A 20,740-nucleotide genomic window follows, 5' to 3' on the forward strand; every position below is an offset into this window, starting at 1 on the left:
CGAACCCTCTCCCCCACCCCTCTTGGTTGCCTGGAGACAAGAGAGAGGTCCGCCCGCCCCCTGGCCAGCGTTGCCAAGCGAGGGGCAGAGCCAGGCTGCCCCCAGCCGCCCTCCCCAGCTCTCACCTCGGTGTCGGAGAGCTCCTTCCAGAGGGGCTGGCTGATGTTGATGGTGTCCAGCAGGCGGGAGAACTTGAAGCGGTTCTCGGCCGAGTCGATGGCCTCCGGGGACGTCCCCAGGATGCGGCACTGCTGCCGGTGCAGCGCCATGGCAATGTTGTTGGGCAGCTGCCCCCCCATGGACAGGATGACGCCCTCGGGGTTCTCCAGCTCGTAGATGTCCATCACCACCTGGTTGGAGGTGGAGGGGAGGAGAGGCCGGGTGAGGACCCCAAGGGGGGCAGGATCAGGCCCGCCAGGCACAGCGGCTCGGGGTTTCCCCACCAAGGAGACACCCCCCCCCCCTGCAAAACCCAACTGCGGTTCCAGCAGCAGAGAAGAGGCCCCTTTCACCCACGTGGGGGTCCTTTACACAGCCACCACCAGAAATCATTTTGGGGAGAATCATTATGAGGTTTTATTCCATTGTTTTGCAGGTTTAATAGCACACTCCCATGGGAGGCCTTGCTGACCCCGTCAGTAACAACTCAAATGTTTTAGGGTAGCAGCACAGATGGGACTTGTTAGAGGCCCCGATCCCCTGGCATAACCACCCACGGACGGGACCCACCTCGAAGGACATCTCGTCAAAGTAGAGACGGTCACACATGTCGTAGTCGGTGCTGACCGTCTCCGGGTTGTAGTTGACCATGATGGTTTTGTAACCCATCTGCGGAGGAGAGAAGGAAGGCATGGCGTTGAGCATATTCTCCCAGAACGCAGCCTGAATCTTAGCTGTGGGTCCGGCCCCCTCTCCTGCCACCCCCCCAGGGGCTGTGAGCTTGCTGCCTCAAGCACCCAGAGGGAGCACTTCTCAAACCTGGGTCCCTAGCTGTTGTTGGGACTACAATTCCCATCGTCCCTGACCACTGGTGCTGCTGGCTAGTTCAGGGTGATGGGAGTTGTAGTCCATCGACAGCTGGGGCTCCAGATGAGAAACACGGCCCCAAACCATCAATGGCCTGGGGGCCGGACAGAAGGCCCTCCTCAGTGCCAGTGCCACCCACAGCCTTAAGCCCAGAGACAGCCAGTGTGATGCTCACAATGGGGACAAGGGACAGGATAGGGCCTTCTCTGTGGTGGCTCCCCAGTTATGGAACACCTTCCAGATTGAGATACAAGAATCCTCCACATCAGCTGCATTTAGGAGAAATTTAGGTGAAAACGTATCTGTCAGGGGCTCAGGAGCAGAGGCACAGGAAAGGGAGGAAATAGAGAGCGAGGGGGAGGAATCTGAAGGAAATGTTAGCGATGACAGCGGTCCGAGGTCTCTGAGTCTTTCCAGCGAATCGGAAGATTCACAGAAAGGGGCTCCCATGGTCAGAGCAAGGGGGGTGCCTAGGGGGACACCCCAGGAAGAAGGGGCCAGAGGGGACTCAGAGAGCAGCAGTTGGAAATCAGGACCAGCTTCCCCACCAGAGCACAGTAGGGGGGAGGAGTCCCAGGTATCGGGATCAGGCGGCTCACCACCAGCGGGAGGAGAGGAGTCAGGATTGGCCACGCCTCCATTGGAGAGCGAGGAAACGGTCAAGAGGAAGGTTGGAGGCTGGGCGCGCGCGCCAAGTTCAAATGTGCAGGAGGGCGGCGCAGTTGGCAGCCCGGATAGGGAGCCAGGTCCCAAAGCCCACCGAAAGGAGGGGGAGGAGTCAGGGGGGTCAGCGTCAGAAGAGTCCAGGAAGGAGGGGACCCCGGGGGGTAGAAGGACCCAGAGGAGAAAGAAGAGACGGAAGAGGTGGAGTAAGGTTAGAGTCTTAAACTGGTGTACAGGGGGTGGGGACTCAGATGGAGCTTCGCCGGTCTAGCCTCTAAGACGTAGAGCTGGGGCGCTGCGGCTTGAAAATGGAAACTGTACTTCAATAAAGACTTTTGTACATTACTGCCGGCTAGCGTTGGTCCTCTGTGAGCTGGGACCTGGAGCCAGCTCTGACAGTATCGGATACGGATGCCGCTCAGAGTTCAGCCCTAGTGTGGCTGTTTTATAATAGATGCATGGTTTTATTCTGTTTTATTTTGTATTATCTGAAGGGCTGTCGAACAGGAGAGGGAGCCAGCGTGTTTTCTGCCGCTCCAAAGGCTTCGAGTTACACAAAAGGGGATTCCGACTGAACATCAGGAAGAACTTTTTGCTTGACAGTGGAACGGTCTCCCTGGGGAACCTCCTTCCTTGGAGGTTTTTAAGCTGAGGCTGGAGGGCCCTCTGCCATGGATGCTTGAGCTGAGGTTCCCGCACGGCAGGGGGCTGGACTAGATGTCCCTTGGGGGTCCCTTTCAACCCTACAACTCTATGAAATACAAAGGCTAGATGGGGAAGGAGCATCACCGAACACTGTGCAGCCGGGGGAGATGGGGGGAATAATAATAATAATAATAATAATAATAATAATAATAATAATAATAATTGTTTATTTATTTATACCCCGCCCTTCCGGGTTCAAAAAACCGGGCTCCGGGTGGCTAACAACAAATTTAAAACACTTAATTGATGCAACAAAAAACAGCATAAAATACAGTATAAAACACGAATAACAATAAATTCAGAATTCAAAAATCAATTTAGGGGGAAAATCCATCCAATAAACATTAGATGATCCCCAGGGCTAGCTGGCTGAATTGGTCCTACTTGGGCCAGTGAGGAGACCAGGGGAGAATTAGCTGTGGGATCCCAGAGCGGGGAATCTTCATGAAAGGGGAAAGGGAGGGAAGGAAGGAAGGGGAAGAAAAGATCAGGCTGAATTCAGATTAAAGGCCAGGCGGAATAGCTCTCTCTTACAGGCCCGACGGAAGGAGGTTAAATCCTGCAGGGCCCTGGTCTCGTGGGACAGAGCGTTCCACCAGGTTGGAGCCATCACTGAAAAGGCCCTGGCCCTGGTGGAGGATAGTCTGACTTCCTTAGGACCTCTAAATGGTTATTTATGGACCTTGAGGCTCTCCGTGGGGCAGACTGGGAGAGGCGGTCCCGTAGGTACGAGGGTCCTAGGCCGTGAAGGGCTTTAAAGGTCAAAAGCAGCACCTTAAATCTGACCCTGTACTCCACCGGGAGCCAGTGCGGCTTGAAAAGCACTGGGTGAATATGCTCCCATGGCAGAGACCCCGTGAGGAGCCTCGCTGCAGCATTCTGCACCCGCTGGAGTTTCTGGGACAGCTTCAAGGGCAGCCCCACATAGAGCAAATTACAGTAGTCAAGCCTGGACATGACCGTCGCATGGATCACTGTGGCCAGATCGGGGCGGGAAAGGTAAGGGACCAACTGCTTGATGCGGCGAAGGTGGAAAAATGTCGCCTTGGCTGTTGATGTAACTTGCGCCTCCATGGAAAGGGAGGCGTCAAGGATTACACCTAAGCTCTTAACGGAAGGCAATGGCACTAATTGGGCCCCTGCAAAGCAGGCGAGGCAGGCGCTAAACCAAGGAAGTGAGCAAGATCCAAAGGAAAATAGACTGGGGGCCCCATGGACCCCCCTCCCGGGAAGAGGCTCACCTTGCGCAGCTCCTGGATGCACCCCACTGCACACCAGTCGAACTCCACACTGCTGCCGATGCGGTAGACGCCGGAGCCGATGACCATGACGTGGGGCTCGCGGAAGGCCAGGTCGTGCTCCGTCCCATTGTAGCTCAGGTAGAGGTAGTTCGTCTGGGCCGGCCACTCGGCCGCCACCGTGTCAATCTGCTTGACCACCGGCAGAATCTTCAGGTCGTGGCGCATCTTGCGGACGGCCAGCTCTGTGCTGGGAGAGAGGATGTTCCCTTGTAACGCGCGGAGCCAGGTCTGCCTGCACTGACTGGCAGCACCGGCTGGCCGGGATTTTGGAAGGGGGTCTTCCCTCACCTTGCCAGGAGATGCTGCCAGCCATGGCGCCTGGGATCAAACAGCTCACCTTCATCAAGTTTTTCCTTCTGTTGAGTCGGAATCTCCTTTCTTGTCACTCAAAGTCATGGGTTCGAGTCCTATCCTCCGGAGCAGCAGAAAACAAGCTTGCTCCCTCTTCCATGGGGCAGCCCTTCAGATGGCTCTCGTGTCTCCTCCTCTCATACCTGAGGGGCTGCCCCATGGAAGAGGGAGCAAGCTTGTTTTCTGCTGCTTCAGAGAGAAGGACCTGAATTCCGAGCACAGTTCAAAGTGTTGGTGCTGACCTTGAAAGCCCTAAATGGCCTCAAGAGCCCAGTATATCTGAAGGAGCATCTCCTCCCCGGACACCTGGGTCCAGCCCCGAGGGCCTTCTGGGGGTTCCCTCCCTGCGAGAAGCCAAGTTACAGGGAACCAGGCAGAGGGCCTTCTTGGTGGTGGCGCCCACCCTGTGGAACGCCCTCCCACCAGATGTCAAAGAACAACTACCAGACTTTTAGAAGACATCTGAAGGCAGCCCTCTTTAGGGAAGCTTTTAATGTTTAACAGACCACTGTATTTTAATACTTTGTTAGAAGCTGCCCAGAGTGGCTGGAGAAACCCAGCCAGATGGGCGGGGTATAAATATATTATTATTATTATTATTATTATTATTATTATTATTATTATTATTGCCAACAGAGCCAAGTTACAAGAAAGGAGATTCCGACTAAACATTAGGAAGACCTCTCCTGACGGGAAGAGCTGCTTGGCAGTGGAACCGATGGCGTCGGAAGGGGGCAAACTCTCCTTCGCGGAAGGTTTTCGAACAGCAGTGGGACTGTCATTTGTCAGGGATTCTTGAGCTGCCATTCCTGCATTGCAGGGGGTTGGACTAGATGGCCCTTGGGGGTCCCTAAAAAAGCCATCTCTTGGCCTAGCTCTGCCATGGCCAACCTGGCACCCCCCAGGTGGCTTGGGTGACAACTCCCATGAGCTGCAGCATCTTTCCCTGCGATTCCGGCATTGTAAGGGGTTGGGCTGGATGACCCTTGGGGGTCCCTTCTATGATTCCATGACAATTGCCCCGGGACGGCTGAAAGAAGTGGCAGTCAGGCCTGCAGTGACTCCCTCCCTCCCTCCCTCCCTTGCTATTCCCCACAGGGGAAGAGGGGGCTGCTGCTCCTCCTGGCTGGATTGGGGGGGTCCACACTTCCAGGTACCTGAGCACAGCTTGGGCCACCTGCTTGTCTGAGAAGCCGAGCTTCTTGGCCAGCTTGAGGACGGCGGTGGGCATGGAGCCTGGCTCGGCCTGGCGGTAGGACTCCAGGCACAGGGCGTGGTCCGTGATGTTCTTCATCTTGTGCAGGAACCAGCGGTCAATCTTGGTCAGCTCGTAGAGGCGCTCGATGGAGTAGCCGGCACGGAGGGCAGCCGCCAGGACAAAGATGCGCTTGTCGGTGGGCGTCTCCAGCTCCTGGGGGTCGGGGAAAGGGAGGGGGCAGGCAGAGAGGGTCAGGGCTCTGGGCCCGGTGGGGGGGCAGGCACAGTCTGGCCAGGAGGGCAGCCGGACCCTCTCCACCCACCCAGACCCCCTTACCATGTCTGAGGCAGGCTTCACAGTGTGGTCAAAGCCCACGCAGTTCTCATCCACCATGCGCAGAGCCTTCTGGAAGGCCTCTTCAAAGCTGCGCCCAATCGCCATCACCTCGCCTGCGGGGGGGGGGGGGCAGGAAAGAAGGGGGGTGGGCAAGATGCAAGTTATCAAATGATCCGTAAGGGAGCCTGATCCCCAAAGCGGGTGAGGCAGGTGCTAAACTGCAGTGATCAGATGGGATTACTATGAGGAATTATATAGTACGCATCAATAGACTACATGGAATTGGCAGAAATGACTGGCAGAATCCGAGACCTGGGAGAAGAGTTGGTGGAAGAAGATTGGAAGAAATTTAAAGACTATTTGCAAAAATACTGTAAAATTAATGAATGTTAAAATGATGTTGGATTGAAAATAAGTGGCGTTGGTAAATAAGAGTAACAAGAATATGTAAATAAGGATTGATAATGGATGAAAATATATTGTTATAATAGGTTAAGATCAAAAGTTAAGATAAATGAAAGAAGGCTAGGATTTGCTGAATTAATTATATAAATGGGAATACAAGGTGTGAGGAAGTCAAGAAAATAAGCAAATGAGCCTACAAGTTTTGAAAACTGGATTTGTTTTTAAATTTCTTCTTCTTCTTTTGTTTGTCTTTCTCGGTTTTTGCATGTATTTTTTATCTGTATTTCTTCTTAATTTTTTCATATTTACTATTGTCAGGGAACTGCCATCGGAAGGACAGGAGGTGAAAGGGCTCACAGAGGTTGAGAGAGACTTAGCAGCTGAAGAGGGAACCAGCAGGGGGAGAGAAGGAGCTCCAAGGGAAAGTGAGTCGGAGGGATGGCTCAGAGACACTTCCAGCGAAAATAGTGGGGAGGTTTCAGGACCTCCTATAGGGACACCCACTCCTCGCCGGAAACTGTCGCGCAGAGAGTCCAGAAGACGTGTTTCCGTTAAGGAGCTCTTATGCTGGAAGAGATTCCATAAGCGCCCACTGTCGGATTCTGCTAGCGACTGACGGAGTCATGCTCAAAGGGCTCCGTTACCGGCAGAGGTTTGCGGATTTAGCCAAACTCTGAGGGACCAGGATTTAATGCACAAGCAGCTCATCATCCCATCACAACTATGTTCTTTCTTTAACACTGTAATTTTTTGTTTGTAATTTTCCTATTTCGTAAATTTACGTGTATTCTTTGAAAAAACCTTATAAAAAACATATATATATAAAGTATGCATCAAGCCATTGTGTCCTCGATGAAGGCATTGCCTTCACTGGGTTTGAGTCCTTGACAATAGTTTCTGATCAAATCCCACAAGCCTCTCCACCTCTGCCATTTGCTTTCTCTACGCCTGACAGGCACCTATAAGCCTTCTAAATACACAGGCCAGTTGCTTCATCAGGCATCCTCAGTACATAAAGATAGTAGACTACTCTGATGTAGTTGTTAATCTTTAGGTGGATCTTAAGAGGAAGAGAGTTCACAAGGGTTTTTTGAATGCTTTATGTAGTTTTTATGTAGTTTTATGTAGTTTTTATGTAGTTTTTCTATTTCATTGTTCTGCATGGGACAATGACAATACAGTGGTGCCTCGCAAGACGAAATTAATCCGTTCCGTGAGTCTCTTCGTCTTGCGAAGCACGGCTATTAGCGGCTTAGCGGCTATTAACGGCTTAGCAGCTTTAAGAAAAAGGAAACAAACTCGCAAGAACTCACAAGACATTTCGTCTTGCGAAGCAAGCCCATAGGGAAATTCGTCTTGCGGAACGACTCAAAAAACGGAAAACCCTTTCGTCTAGCGAGTTTTCCGTCTTGCGAGGCATTCGTCTTGCGGGGCACCACTGTAAAGATATCGTAATTGTAATTGTAAATACTCTTTCCTTGCCATCCTTCCGTCCTCTCCTATTTATGACCTCCGGGGTTTCCTAAAAGCATTCCTCTTCGCTTCCTCTTTTATTTCCTCTGAATTGCATATGCATGCTCAAGTAGGAAATTAGCTCTTTGTACTTTTAACTTTGTCCCCACGTGGGGTTTTTTGAAATGCTCAGAGGAAATCTGATTGGTTCTTACGAGCACTAAAGTTCTTTTGTGAATAAAACGACCTGGGCCAGGGGGTGGAGAGGAATTATTATTATGCGCACTCCTCCCAGAGTCTTGCTGGGTCAAGTCTCATGTGTATTTTATTAATCAGGGTCCAATCCTTCCTTGCTTTGGGAATGCTACTCTAAACCAAGGAAGTGAGCAAGATCCGAGGGAGAAGATGGAGGGGGGATGCCGAAGGGCGACAGGGAGCAGTTCAGACTTTGAGGCTGAAGCAGAGGAGGGGGGTCATGAGGCTGCTGAAGAATCGTGGGAGTCTCCCTCCCCCCTGGTCTCGTGCAGGATCACTAGGAGGGCAGAACGGAGGCCAGAGGGGCACAGATGAAGTTTTGAGTCTGCTGGGGAAACATCTGAGAGAGGAGCCTTCGGAGGGTGCAAGGCTCAGTCCTGGAAGCTGCTCTGTAGGGGCAAGACCTGCTGGAAGTTGTCTCCTTGAATAAAGAGTTAACTTTGCTGACAAGAGACTCTGCTGCTTGGCGCTGAACTGCATCTGACTCCAGTCCCGACTCCGGGTCTGTGCTAGTCCAGGGCTCATGCTCTTAACTGACAGTTCTAGACCCGCGAAAGGGAAAAGGAGGGGGCAGCGTCACGGAATCAGGAAGCCTGCAAGTACCAGGACCAAATCCTGCCTCTTTAGCATCTCAGAAGCAGCCGGAGGTCAAAGCGAGTGGGCCCAGCCGGGTCTCCCAGGTACACCCCCCCCAACTCACCCACACTCTTCATGGAGCTGCCAATCTTGGTGCTGACGCGCAGAAACTTGCTGAGGTCCCAGCGCGGGATCTTGACCACGCAGTAATCCAGGCTGGGCTCAAAGCAGGCGGTGGTGGAGTTGGTGACAGAGTTCCTGGGGCAGAGAAGCGTACAGTTGGAAGGGACCACGACCAGCCCCCTGCAAGGCAGGACTGGAACCCATGACCCCGTTTGTGGAAAGCTCTCCCCAGGGAGACTTGCCTGGCACCGTCTTTGGCGCCAAGCGAGGGCAAGAAGGCAAGGACAGCTAAAACCCAGGCGTGAGCAAGACACAACCCGACCGCTTCTGTGTTTCAAGGGAAGCTTCTTGCAAGGAAAGCAGTTTTGCTCCACACGATGCTCAAGCGGTGAAGGACCCCCGGATCCTGTGAGCAGCAAGCCCCCCACCCCAGCCGGGATTGGGCAGAGCATTGCCCCAGCCCAGGGCGAGCATTACCTGAGGACAGGCAGAGGGATGCCCAATGCCAGCTTGGCAGCCACGTACGCCAAGGGATAGCCGGTGGCCTTGCTGGCCAGTGCTGAGCTCCGCGACAGCCGGGCATTCACCTCGATGATGTAGTACTGCGGGTGGGGGGCAAAAGAGAAGGTTGCGGCAGCAGACCCAGCCTCTGAAGGGGGCAAGGGGGTCTGAGCAGGCTCAGCCGGGGGCAGAGAGGGCAGAAGCCGGCATGCGCTGCTCAGCTACAGGGCAGCCACCCCGCCCCACCCCACCTGCCGGGTCTCACCTGCTCAGATTCGGGGTTCAGGGCATACTGGATGTTGCACTCGCCCACGATGCCCAGGTGGCGCACCACCTTGATGGCCGTGGTGCGCAGGAGGTTGTACTCGCGGTCGTTGAGCGTCTGGCTGGGGGCCACCACAATGGACTCCCCCGTGTGGATGCCCAGGGGGTCCAGGTTCTCCATGTTGCAGACCTGGATCGGGGGGGGGGGGGGGAGAGCAGGTGAGGCAGGTAGGAAGAGGGGGGCCCTTCTGGGGCACAAACACGCCCCTCCCACCACACAAGCTGTTCCGGCAGTGGGTGACATCGAATAAGGTCTATATATAGCTGGCAGATGAAGAATCAGAAATTTCTTTCTTTCTTAACTTTATTTCTCTCTCTTTTAATCCTTCCATCTCTTTTTATCTATTTCTTTTTTCTCTTTCTTCTTTCTTTCCAATTGGACCTAGATAGAGTGGTACTTTGGTTCTCAAACGCAATCCGTTCCGGAAGTCCATTCGACTTCCAAAACGTTCGAAAACCAAGGCACAGCTTCCAATTGGCACAGGAGTCCCGGAAACAATTGCTGACAACCGCATTGGACGTTCGGCTTCCGAAAACGTTCAAAAACCGGAACACTTAATTCTGGGTTTTCAGTGTTCGGGAGACAATTTGTTCATCAACTAAACGGAACGAGAACCAGGGTTCCGCTGTAAATGTTTTAGTCTGGGCAAAAAAGAGAAATGATAATAATCTTTGTACATATCTCTCTTTATAAATACTAATGAAATTTTCTCCAAGGCGGAGGAGGAGGGGAACTCTCCCTCAAAGAAAGTTTTTAAGTAGAGATCATAGAATTGTAGAATCGTGTTGGAAGGGACCCTAAGGGTCATCCAGTCCAACCCCTGCAATGCGGGAATCTCAGTGCCAGGCGGTCCCCCAACCTCTGCTTAAAAACCTCCAGTGAGAGACAGTCCACAACCTTTTGGGGATCTCTCTTGGGGATCCTTTAGCTGTGATTTCCTTTCACTTCTAGGAACCATTAGAGACTTGCCCAGACTGGACGCTTCCAGACAGAGATCCAACAGGTGAGGACCAACCGGGTCCTGCGAGCGCCAGCCCTGCCTCCTTGTACCCAACAAAGACCCCCTCCCCCCCGCCGCTTACCGTGACGCAGTTGTCGTAGGCGTCCCGCACCACCTCGTACTCGATCTCCTTCCAGCCCTTGAGCGACTTGTCCACCAGCACTTGGGAGGTGTGGGCAAAGGCCTGGCTCACCAGCGCCGTCAGCTCCTCTCGCCCGTTGGCAAAGCCGGAGCCCAGGCCGCCCAGCGCGTAGGCAGAGCGCACAAGCACCGGGTAGCCCAGCCTCTCAGCCGCCGCCTGCGCCTGGGGGGGGGGGGGGGAGAGAGGAAGCAGTGAGGGGCCCGGCCTCCTCCAGGAGGGCCCCAAGGGTCCCCAGCGAAGGGCACCTCCAGGCAGTGCCCAGGAAGCCGCTGTGGGCTCCCTGCAGTGCCCACAGACCCAGCATTTTAATAGGTAAAATCACGTTGTGCAGTGGAAGGAATACGTCAGCCAGTCCTTACAGACACAAGTTCTCAGAGTCCATTTGCACTGCAAATGGATTGAGTTTGAATCCTGACAAGAGAGAAGTACTGTTTTGGGGGGACAGGAGGCGGGCGGGTGTGGGGGACTCCCTGGTCCTTAATGGGGTAACTGTGCCCCTGAAGGACCAGGTGCGCAGCCTGGGAGTCATTTTGGACTCACAGCTGTCCATGGAGGCACAGGTCAAATCTGTGTCCAGGGCAGCTGTTTACCAGCTCCATCTGGTACACAGGATGAGACCCTCCCTGCCCACAGACTGTCTCGCCAGAGTGGTGCATGCTCTGGTTATCTCCCACTTGGACTACTGCAGTGCGCTGTACGTGGGGCTACCTTTGAAGGTGACTCGGAAACTACAACTAATCCAGATTGCGGCAGCCAGACTGGTGACTGGGACCACATAACACCAGTCTAGAAAGACCTACATTGGCTCCCAGTACGTTTCCGAGCACAATTCAAAGTGTTGGTGTTGACCTTGAAAGCCCTAAACGGCCTCGGTCCATTATAACTGAAGGAGCGTCTCCACCCCCATCGTTCTGCACGGACACTGAGGTCCAGCTCCAAGGGCCTTCTGGTGGTTGCCTCCCTGCGAGAAGTGAGGTTACAGGGAACCAGGCAGAGGGCCTTCTTGGTGGTGGCACCCGCCCTGTGGAACTCCCTCCCACCAGATGTCAAAGACATAAACAACTACCTGCCCTTCAGAAAACATCTGTTCAGGGAAGTTTTTAATGTGTGACATTTTGATGTATTTTTAATCCTTGTTGGAAGCCTCCCAGAGTGGCTGGGGAAACCTAGCCAGATGGGCGGGGTACAAATAATAAATTATTATTATTATTATTAGCTGGGGGCAGTGTGTGTGTTTAGGGGGGATGGACCCCTCTACCCCTTTGTAGCCACTCAGATATAGCAGCCTCCCCACCCCGATTTTCAGAAGCCCCCCTTGACAAAGAGAAGCCAGCAGGGCTCTTCCAGACCTTCTTCCCACAGGAACAAGCCCCCCCCCCTGCCTTCTGGACCCCCCCCTGCAAACGCCAGCCTTGAGCCTGAAGGTGGTCACCCTGCGCGAGCCCCCTCACCTGTTCGAGGGAGCAGGCGGCCTCGCTGGGTGCCACGTGCTCCCCAATCTCCTCCATCTTCTCCACAAAGACCTTGCGGTCCTCCGTCATCTCGATGGAGGTCACCGGAGTGCCCAGGACGCGGACGTGGTAGCGCTCCAGGACCCCCGCCTTGGTCAGCTCCACGCCGCAGTTCAGGGCCGTCTGCCCCCCAAAGGTGAGCAGGATCCCATCGGGGCGCTCGTTCTTGATGACCTGGGGGCAGGGGAAGGTGGTGTCGGGAACTGGTGGGACCCCAGCGGAAAGGGGGCTGGAGCCTCGCCTGGGCGAGGGGGGCAGCGGTTTGTGGGGAACTGTGCTGGCCAGGAAGCGAGAGTTGGAGGCAGGAGAAGATTCAGAGCTGGGGGAAGAGGCGGGCCAGGCAAGCGAAGGATCAGGTCCTTCCTCACCCTCTCCTGCAGAACCAGAAGGGGACTGAAAAGGGAGGAGCAGAGGAGGTTGCCACACGGGCGCAGTCTCCTAACGCAACACATCTCTCCAAAGCTCTGGGGGCCACCCAGGCACCGCTGAAGTCCCTGCTACGTGAAAGACTTTTCTCCCTCCCTCTCTCGTAACCGTATGACTCTGGGGCACCCAAGGAAGATCAGAAGGTTCAGGACAGAAACCGACGAAAGAAGAATGGCAGACGAAATTAATGGACTACGCAGAATGGGATAAAATGACAGGAAGGATTCGAAACCTGCAGGACCAGAGATTCACAGAAGATTGGTAGAAATATACGAATTATTTGAAGAGCAACTGTAATCAACAATTACACTAGTAGGACTACAAGAAGTTTTGTAAGGAGGAATATATGAAATATTGCAAAGAAGAGAAAGAAGAGATACTGGTTATGATATTTATGTAATAGTGAAAGTAAGAAATGTAAATTAAGTGAAAGATTGGAAAACAATGTGATTGATGGAAGTAAAAAAAAATTGTATAAGATATAAAAGTATGTTTAATAACTGTGGACAACGATATGTTAAAAAACAAATATATATATATACCAGAAGGTTCAGGACAGAGAGAAGAAAGCCCTTCTTCATGCAGCGCAGAGTTAGACTGAGGAACTCCCTGCCACCAGAGGCAGTGAGGGCCACCAATCTGGACAGATTTAGAAGAGGATGGCACAAATTCTTGGAGCAGAGGGGTAGCAGCGGCCACGACTTGCTGCCTCCAGATGACTCCGTATACCAGTTGCAGCTGGTTGGGCTAGATGCCCCTTGGGTGTCCCTCTGAATTCTACCATTCCACGGTGGGGGGGGGGGGAGCTCAGCTCACCTGAGCCACGTAGTCGGGGGTGATGGGCAGGAAGTAGACTTTGTCCGCCAGGCCTTTCGAGGTTTGCACAGTGGCAATGTTGGGGTTGATCAGCACCGTCTGAATGTTCTCCTCCTTCAGGGCCTTGATGGCCTGGCAGGGAGGGAGGGAAGAAGGAACTGGGTCAGTCCTGTGTGTGTCGTCCGGCCCTCCCCACCCCCACCCGCCTCGCCCACAAGGACGCCAGTCAAGGGAACGACCTCGAATTTGCAACCACAACGTTCACAATCTGAAGCAACGCACTTGCGCAGGGCGGCCGTCCTATTGTGGGAAAGCAGTTTGCAAGGCTTTGCGTGGCCTTGGCTGATAGGGAGAGATTAGCCCCTCCAGAAGATGCTGGGGGGGGTCTCAGCCGCACCCACACTCTGACAGGCCCCACATGCTCCCAGCACCCCGACCTCCCTCCCGTCACCCCCCCAAAAGCCCCAACCCCTCTCCCCCCAACCTAGGAACTTTAAAGTCTAGATCTGCTGCAGATATTTCTGCGAGATCAGGGACCTTCTGCACGGCTTGTGTCTGTGGTTGTGTATTTTAGTAAACAGAGTGCAGCAGTATGAGTAATCGGGGGGAGAGTATGTGTGTGTTAATTTACTAGGGTTTAGCATATTTTCTGGTTGCTATCTTGTTTATTATTTTAGAGATTATAAATGCCACATTGATTTGTTAAGCGTAAAACATGACTTCTGCGGTCATTGTGATGTCTAGCTTGTTTTTTTAGTTGCAGGTTTCCCAAGAGTGTTCTACAGATTGCAATTGCTGATTTGCTAATTATATGATTTTTGTTGTCCCTGTGATGATCTGAAATCTTACCTGCACACGGCTAAATTGCGAAATATTTATTCTGTTGTAGATTTGCTTGTTTATGATAAATTTTAGTTCTTTATTGGTGCTGTTGACATGTTTCTGTCATTTCTGAACATTGCTTTTCTGTGTTTTTATTACTTTGCTCCCAGCTCATTAAATTACAAATATAAATTCATGTTGTAATTTTGCTTGTTTACGATACAATTGTTTATTGATGTTGTTTACATTTTCTGATTTTTGTACACTGCTTTTCTCTGACTATTTTCATTACTTTGCTCCTCATTCTGCGGAGTGAAGGGTAGTCTGCAAGCAGCGTAAGGAAGGTAAAATAAAATTACATTATTGCTACTTATTGTTTCGTAAGCAGCTTCGGGATTCGTCTCGACGGGAAAAAAGTGGCCTAGAAATACGATCCATCAAATCAAATCGATCGCCCTCCCCTCTCTCCCTCCACTCACCTGGGAGCCGGAGTAGTCAAATTCGCCCGCCTGCCCTATGGAGAGCCCCCCTGAGCCCAGGATGAGCACCTTGTGGGGGCGGGCAGTGCTGCTGGCGGGGGGCGCTTTGGCAAAGCAGAGGCGCTGCTGCAGGAGCTCACGAACTGAGGTTGGGGGGCGGAGAGAAAGAAAAAGGGGGCATCTCAGTTAACTCAGTGGTCCAGCCCCACACCTGCGATACCTCAACCCGGACAGGGCAGAGACTGGGGCAGGCCCCACCAGCACACAAGGCAGAAAATAATCATCATCATCATACAGATAAAGGTAAAGTTTTAGGGAAGTTTTTAATATTTAACGCTGTATTGTTTTTGATACTTGATTGGGAGCCTCCCAGAGGGGCTGGGGAAACTCAGCCAGATGGGCGGGGTATAAATAATAAATTATTATTATTATAAAGGGACCCCTGACTGTTAGGTCCAGTCGTGGCCGACTCTGGGGTTGCGGCGCTCATCTCGCTTTATTGGCCGAGGGAGCCGGCGTACAGCTTCCGGGTCATGTGGCCAGCAGGACTAAGCCACTTCTGGCGAACCAGAGCAGCGCACGGAAATCATAATAAATTTTATTTATACCCTCCCCTCCCCAGCCAAGACTGGGATCAGGGCAGCTAACACCAGGTATAAAAACAATTGATTGAAATACAACTTAAAAAATAAGATTAAAATACAACTTTAAAACGCAGCCTCATTTGAGTAGAAACTCAAATCAAAAACTTTTTTGGGGATGAAAACATCAAGTCTTCACCAAGGCTAACTATCCAGACTGATCTGAAGTGGACCAGAAAAAAGCCAGGGAAGTCCCCAAATAGGATCTCCTCAGGGACCAGACCTGCCCCCCCCCCCGAAGAGGCACCTGTCTCCGGGCTCTGCGCTCCCTCCGCCTGGCCTCGCACCGTCTCCAGGAAGATGTCGAAAAGACACTCAAGGTCTGTGGGTCCAGCGTTGTGCTCCGGGTGAAACTGCACACTGAAGGGGGGGGGAGAAAAGGCTTTGGGGGTCAGAAGCCCCAGGGGTGTGGGGAGACCCTGCAAGCGCACAGAATCCCGGAACCGGAGAGTCGGAGGGGAACCCAAAAGTCATCTGGCCCAACCCCCAGCATGCGCTCTGCCATGCCCCGTACTCCCCACTCCAAAGGGGGCAGGAGGGAGGGAAGACACCCCAGCCTCCCCCCTCGAAACCCCCCCCCCACTGTCTCTCACCTGAAGAAAGGCTTGGAGTCGTGGACGAGGCCCTCGTTGGAGAGGTCGTTGGCGTTGCTAAAGAGGGGGGACCAGCCGGCCGGCAGGCTAGCCGAGTCGACCGCAAAGCCATGGTTCTGGGAGGTGATGAAGCAGCGCTGGGAGCCTTCGTGGAGACACGGCTGGTTGTGCCCGCGGTTTCCGTACCTGCCCAGGTGGGGAGAGGAGGGCAGTCAGGCCTGGCCAGAGGGAGGAGCCAAAGGACTTCTGTGGCCAGTGAGAACTTGCCATGGAGAGACAGGAATGGCCACAGGTGGCCTCCGCTGTCCTTAAGGGCCCTGCAGCTGGATCTGGCCCGGGACCCATCCAGTCCAGCCTCCTGTTCTCACAGGAGCCAACCAGATGCCCATTATGGGAAACCAGCAAGCGGGATCCGGAGCCAGAAACAGGGATTGGGAAGCACCAACTGTGGAAGGAAAGCAGAGCCAACTTGGCTAGGAGCCATCCATGAATGCCTCAACTCCTGGTGCTAATAAGAATATATTACTTGCACCCTGCCCATCAGAAGGGGCTGCCCAGCCACTCTCAGCGGCTTCCAACACAATAGAATAAACACCGTGAAACATTGGGCGTTAAAAACTCCTAATTCTCTTTTAAAGCTATCCAGGTTGGTGGCCATGTTAGAAACCCTGCTCCCTGTTTGCAGTCATGGGATTGCTGTCTATCCCATGACGGTGTATGTTTTGACTCCACCGAGTGGGAAGTGACGGAAACAGGATGTTTGTGTTCCTGTGTTCCGTGAAGTGGGACGATTGTCCTTTGTCCTTTTTTCCTCTTTGCTATCTGATGCTAGAGAGAGAGGGAGCCACGTTGCAGTGCTCCGTGTGGGTTTATATGTAAATAAAGTAGATTAGCCAAAATGCTGAGTTGCTGAGGTCTGTTACGCATGATGCACAAACTCTGCGGATCCCTAAGTGTGCTGGTGTCGCTTGGCATCGGTCGCTGTGATGTTCGGGCTGAAGAAAGCTTTTGAAGCTCCCGAACGAAGGACCAGGAGGGAGGGAACAAGCCAGTCGGGCATGTGTCTCTGCCAGGGTCCTACTTGAGTGTAGGCTGAACTCCTGACAGGCCATCCCTGCCTCCTGGGGGAGGGAGTTCCACAGGTTAACCGTAAGCTGCAAAAAAAAAGGGGGGCTTTTGTGTGACTGCCCTGAATCTCCCCCCACAGACACCTACTTCATCTTGTAGGTCTTGGCCCCGATGGCCAACGCCAGCAGCTGGTGGCCCAGGCAGATCCCAAAAACGGGCTTCGGGGTTGGCAGCTCCAGGATGCGGCGCAGGTTGGCAACCGTCACTTGGCAGAGCTGGGGGTCTCCAGGGCCGTTGCTGACAAACAGACCGTCGAACTCTGGGAGGAGAATCCAGAAATGGGGCAGGCTGGGACCCTTCCCCAAGCGAGGACAGACCCTCAGCAGCCTCCCCTCCCCGTGTGCGTCCAGCGCCCAGGAAGGCTCCTGCCAGCAGCCTCCACCTGGCCCCAGCTGCCCCGCTCACCTGCGCTGTCCAGGGGGTGGTCCCAGGGCACCACTCTCACGGCTGCGCCACGGCTGCAGAGGCACCGGATCTGGTTGTACTTGAGGCCACAGTCGACGGCCGTGATCCTGACGGATCCTCCGGGGTTGAAGACGCGGGGAGCCTAGTCAGTCAGGGGAGGCAGGGAGGAAGAGTGACGCGGATGGCCAGAAAGGGAGCATAGCGGGGTGGGCAGGGGGCGCTCAGGTGCCAGGCTGCTTGCCCATGATGGCCCTGTGCTCCCGGCCACCCTCTGCTTAAGAAGGTAAGGAGAGCCTGCTGGATGAGGGCAGTGAAATCGAACCCAGCACCCTGTCCTCCCAGTGCCTCTTTTGCGAAACCCGCAAGAAGCATTCAGGCGCAAGAGCCCTCTCTCCTCCGGTGGGTTCCAGGAAAGGGCATTCAAAAGCTTTGCTGCCAGGAGCAAGGCAGCAAGAAATCCCATGGCGTCAGTGAAGTTAGCTCTTTATTCAAGGAAAGAAGGTCTGCTCAGGAGGCCAGGCCTAGTGAGCGCAGCAACTCCTCCTGCTGCACCTTGCCCACACGAGGCTGATATTTGCCCAAGTCTCCTCCTCTCCCAGGTTCTTCCCAAGCAATCTGAGTCTTTGTTGGTGTGCCTGTCTCTGCCCCTCCCTCTTCATGCCTCTTCTGGATCTGGAAGGGAGTTTGTCACAGGAGGGGGGGACCCATCTCTGCCTCTTGGTCTCTCTCCTCTCCTGCATCAGCTTCTGCCTCTGATTCTGGACTGCTCTCTGGCACAGACTCTCCCCGCTCACCAAGTCCTGTTACCCCTTCTGCTTTTGACACCTTCTCTTCCCAGGCTTCTTCCTCTGACCTCCCCCCTCTCTGGGCTCTGAGCCTTCTTCCCATGGGGGTCCCTCGCTGCTTCCTCCCACCCTTCTACGTCCAAGCAGCCCACGAAACCTCCAGCCGTGGAGACTGGAGCACAGCTAAGCCCTGCTAAGCCCCCAATGCCAAGGGCCACATCCAGGCCCAGAAGCAAACTCCGCCATGCACAAAAGCCGACCCCCTCATGGGCAGCCAAGCCCCCTCCAGGTCTGACCGCCCAAGCTCCCCTCTTGCCCCCCCTACCTGGAGGGAGACCTCCTTCACCAGGTGCCTCTTGTTGGGGTCCTCAAAGGGCAGGTGGGTGTTGGGGACACCATCGGGCACCAGCCTGCCCAGCAAGCTGCCCTTCTCCCGGATCCTCTTGGTCAGCGCGCGAGTGTCCACTCCTGCAAGCACAAGGGGCCAGTCAGCGCCAGGACAGGCTCACCCGCTTGCGCGCCCCTCGCAGCCCCGGCCAGGCTCAGCGGGAGAACCAGGACACCCCCACAGAGCGGCCCCTGGGCAGAGACGCACAGCCACGTTCGGCCACCGAGGGGCAGAGAACAGCTCACTGCACTTCTGTGGGGGCAAATTCTCCCCGCCCCCTGGCGGAATTATAGCAGGGACCCCAGGGGTCATCTAGTCCAGCCCCCGCAGTGCAGAAAGCACAACAAAAGCGCTCTTGGCGGATCACGTGGCCACCTGACCTCTGCTTAAAGCCTCTAGCAAAGGGGTATGTCTGTGTATGAATAGGGTGAGCCTGTGACCTGACTCAGGAACTAAGTATTTATCATTACAAAAGACCAACTAGGCTCCCCAGGTAATTCAATCAAGTGAGCATTAACAGGTAACCTGCCAGACAGGAGATAAACAACGCACTCAGATTTCCGTTGTAGACTGCCCTTTCTGTGAGGTATCTGTGGGGTGGTCTTGAGCCACACCCCTTCTGTGATGTAGGTATGATGTGTCTGGGGGTGCAGCAGAGGGAGGGCACCAACAGGCTCAGCCCTCTGCCCCCTCGCCAGCCCCTCCTGCTGCCCCCCCCCAGGGCCTTCCCCCTGGCCCTGACCTTACCTTCCAGGCCAGGAATCCCCTTTTCCTGCAGCCAGTGGTCAAGCGAGGTGGTGGCGCTCCAGTGGCTGGGGTTTCGGGAACACTCGCCAACGATGAGGGCCGCGACGTGGATGGAGCTGGACTCAAACCACTAGGAGGAGGAGGAGGAGGAGGAAGGGGAGAGGGAATCAGGGCCAGCGTCCCACCACCAGTCTATATCAGAAGCGGCTGCTGGGTCCGTCCAGGTGGGCCCATCTAGTCCAGGGGCCACCCAGGTGTACTTAGTGGGAAACCAGCCAGCAGGATCTTAGCACAAGAGCAACTCTCCTGCAGTTTTTGGGAGCATGGCTGCCTCCAGCTGTGGAGCGGGACCATCGCCATTTGTCTCATCCTCTTTCAAAGCCTATTATTAAAATTTATACACGTGCCCTATACCTGGACTGAGACCTCCAGGTATAGGGAGCGCGGAATAAAACCACAAAATACATAATCAGAATAAAAACAACACCCCAATAACACCCCCAAAGAATAGAGCCACATTTTAAAAGGGCAGAGGATGCCAATCAGATCAATCAAAGGTTAAAAAGGAACATTTTTGCCTGGCACCTGAAGGTGTATAATGGAGGCACCAGGCAGACTTCCCCGGGGAGAGCATTCCACAGGCGGGGAGCCACTGAAGAGAAGGCTCTGCTCTCATGTTGCCACCCTCCAGGCATCTCACGGAGGAGGCACACGAAGGAGGGACTCAAAGATGATATTGGGGTCCAGGTTCATATGGGAAGAGGTGGTCCTTGAAATATTGGGGTCCTGAGCCGTTTAAGGCTTTATAGGTCAAAAGCAGCACTTTGAATTGGGCCCGGAAACTACCAATTTTTTTTGCTCTATAAGACTCACTTTTTCCCTCCTAAAAAGTAAGGGGAAATGTGTGTGCGTCTTACGGAGCGAATGCAGGCTGCGCAGCTATCCCAGAAGCCAGAACTGCAAGGGGGATTGCTGCTTTCACTGCGCAGCGATCCCTCTTGCTGTTCTGGCTTCTGAGATTCAGAATATTTTTTTTCTTGTTTTCCTCCTCCAAAAACAGGTGCTTCTTTTGGTCTGGTGCGTCTTATAGAGCGAAAAATACGGTAATTGGCAGCCAGTGCAGTTGGACCAGGATTGGTGCAATATGTTCAAACCGTCTTGCTCTGGTGAGCAACCTGGCCGCTGAATTCTGCACCAGCTGAAGTTTCAGAGGCAGCCCAAATTGTAATGCATTGCAAGTAATCTAACCTTGAGGTTGCCAGAGCATAGACAACAGGAGTCAGGCTCTCTCTGTCCGGATAGGGGCTTAAGAACTGGGCCACCAGCCGAAGCTGATGGGAGGCACTCCGGACCACGTGTCGCGTGACGGACATTGCAGTGCATGTTGAGGATCCCTCCTCCCCCACTTGATGCGCGAGGGGGGGCTGCGAGAGAGTGGGATACACCCCACAGAGAGGCCCACCTGGGACCCACATCGTAATATCTGCAGAAGCAGGGAATTACCATTTCAGTCCTGCAAGATTGTTTCTTAGCTCCCTGCATGAACCCCGTTGATCCGATCAAGGTTTTTTTAAACAAATTTAATTTGCGACTTCTCTAAATACAAGCACCGGCCGGATTCCAAAGGACTAATGCTTGGC

The 20,740-nt window shown here is 53.8% G+C and overlaps 1 protein-coding gene across 1 annotated transcript in view; it reads right to left on the minus strand.

The window, feature by feature from the left end:
• The window catches only part of CAD (carbamoyl-phosphate synthetase 2, aspartate transcarbamylase, and dihydroorotase), a 45,067-nt gene that overhangs the window by 22,303 nt on the left and 2,024 nt on the right, over positions 1-20,740 (minus strand). The window contains exons 3-20 of the mRNA XM_028725358.2: positions 19,101-19,230; positions 18,291-18,433; positions 17,181-17,322; positions 16,863-17,034; positions 15,648-15,833; positions 15,302-15,414; positions 14,414-14,556; positions 13,113-13,244; positions 11,811-12,044; positions 10,300-10,521; positions 9,158-9,346; positions 8,869-8,993; positions 8,393-8,526; positions 5,581-5,693; positions 5,204-5,457; positions 3,636-3,882; positions 730-828; positions 126-350 (exon numbers count right to left, since the gene is read on the minus strand). Of these exons, the coding sequence (XP_028581191.2) occupies positions 126-350; positions 730-828; positions 3,636-3,882; positions 5,204-5,457; positions 5,581-5,693; positions 8,393-8,526; positions 8,869-8,993; positions 9,158-9,346; positions 10,300-10,521; positions 11,811-12,044; positions 13,113-13,244; positions 14,414-14,556; positions 15,302-15,414; positions 15,648-15,833; positions 16,863-17,034; positions 17,181-17,322; positions 18,291-18,433; positions 19,101-19,230 (3,003 nt within the window). The remainder of the gene's footprint in view (positions 1-125; positions 351-729; positions 829-3,635; positions 3,883-5,203; positions 5,458-5,580; positions 5,694-8,392; positions 8,527-8,868; positions 8,994-9,157; positions 9,347-10,299; positions 10,522-11,810; positions 12,045-13,112; positions 13,245-14,413; positions 14,557-15,301; positions 15,415-15,647; positions 15,834-16,862; positions 17,035-17,180; positions 17,323-18,290; positions 18,434-19,100; positions 19,231-20,740) is intronic.

Source organism: Podarcis muralis, chromosome 3, assembly GCF_964188315.1.
Source record: "Podarcis muralis chromosome 3, rPodMur119.hap1.1, whole genome shotgun sequence".
Lineage (NCBI taxonomy): Eukaryota > Metazoa > Chordata > Lepidosauria > Squamata > Lacertidae > Podarcis > Podarcis muralis.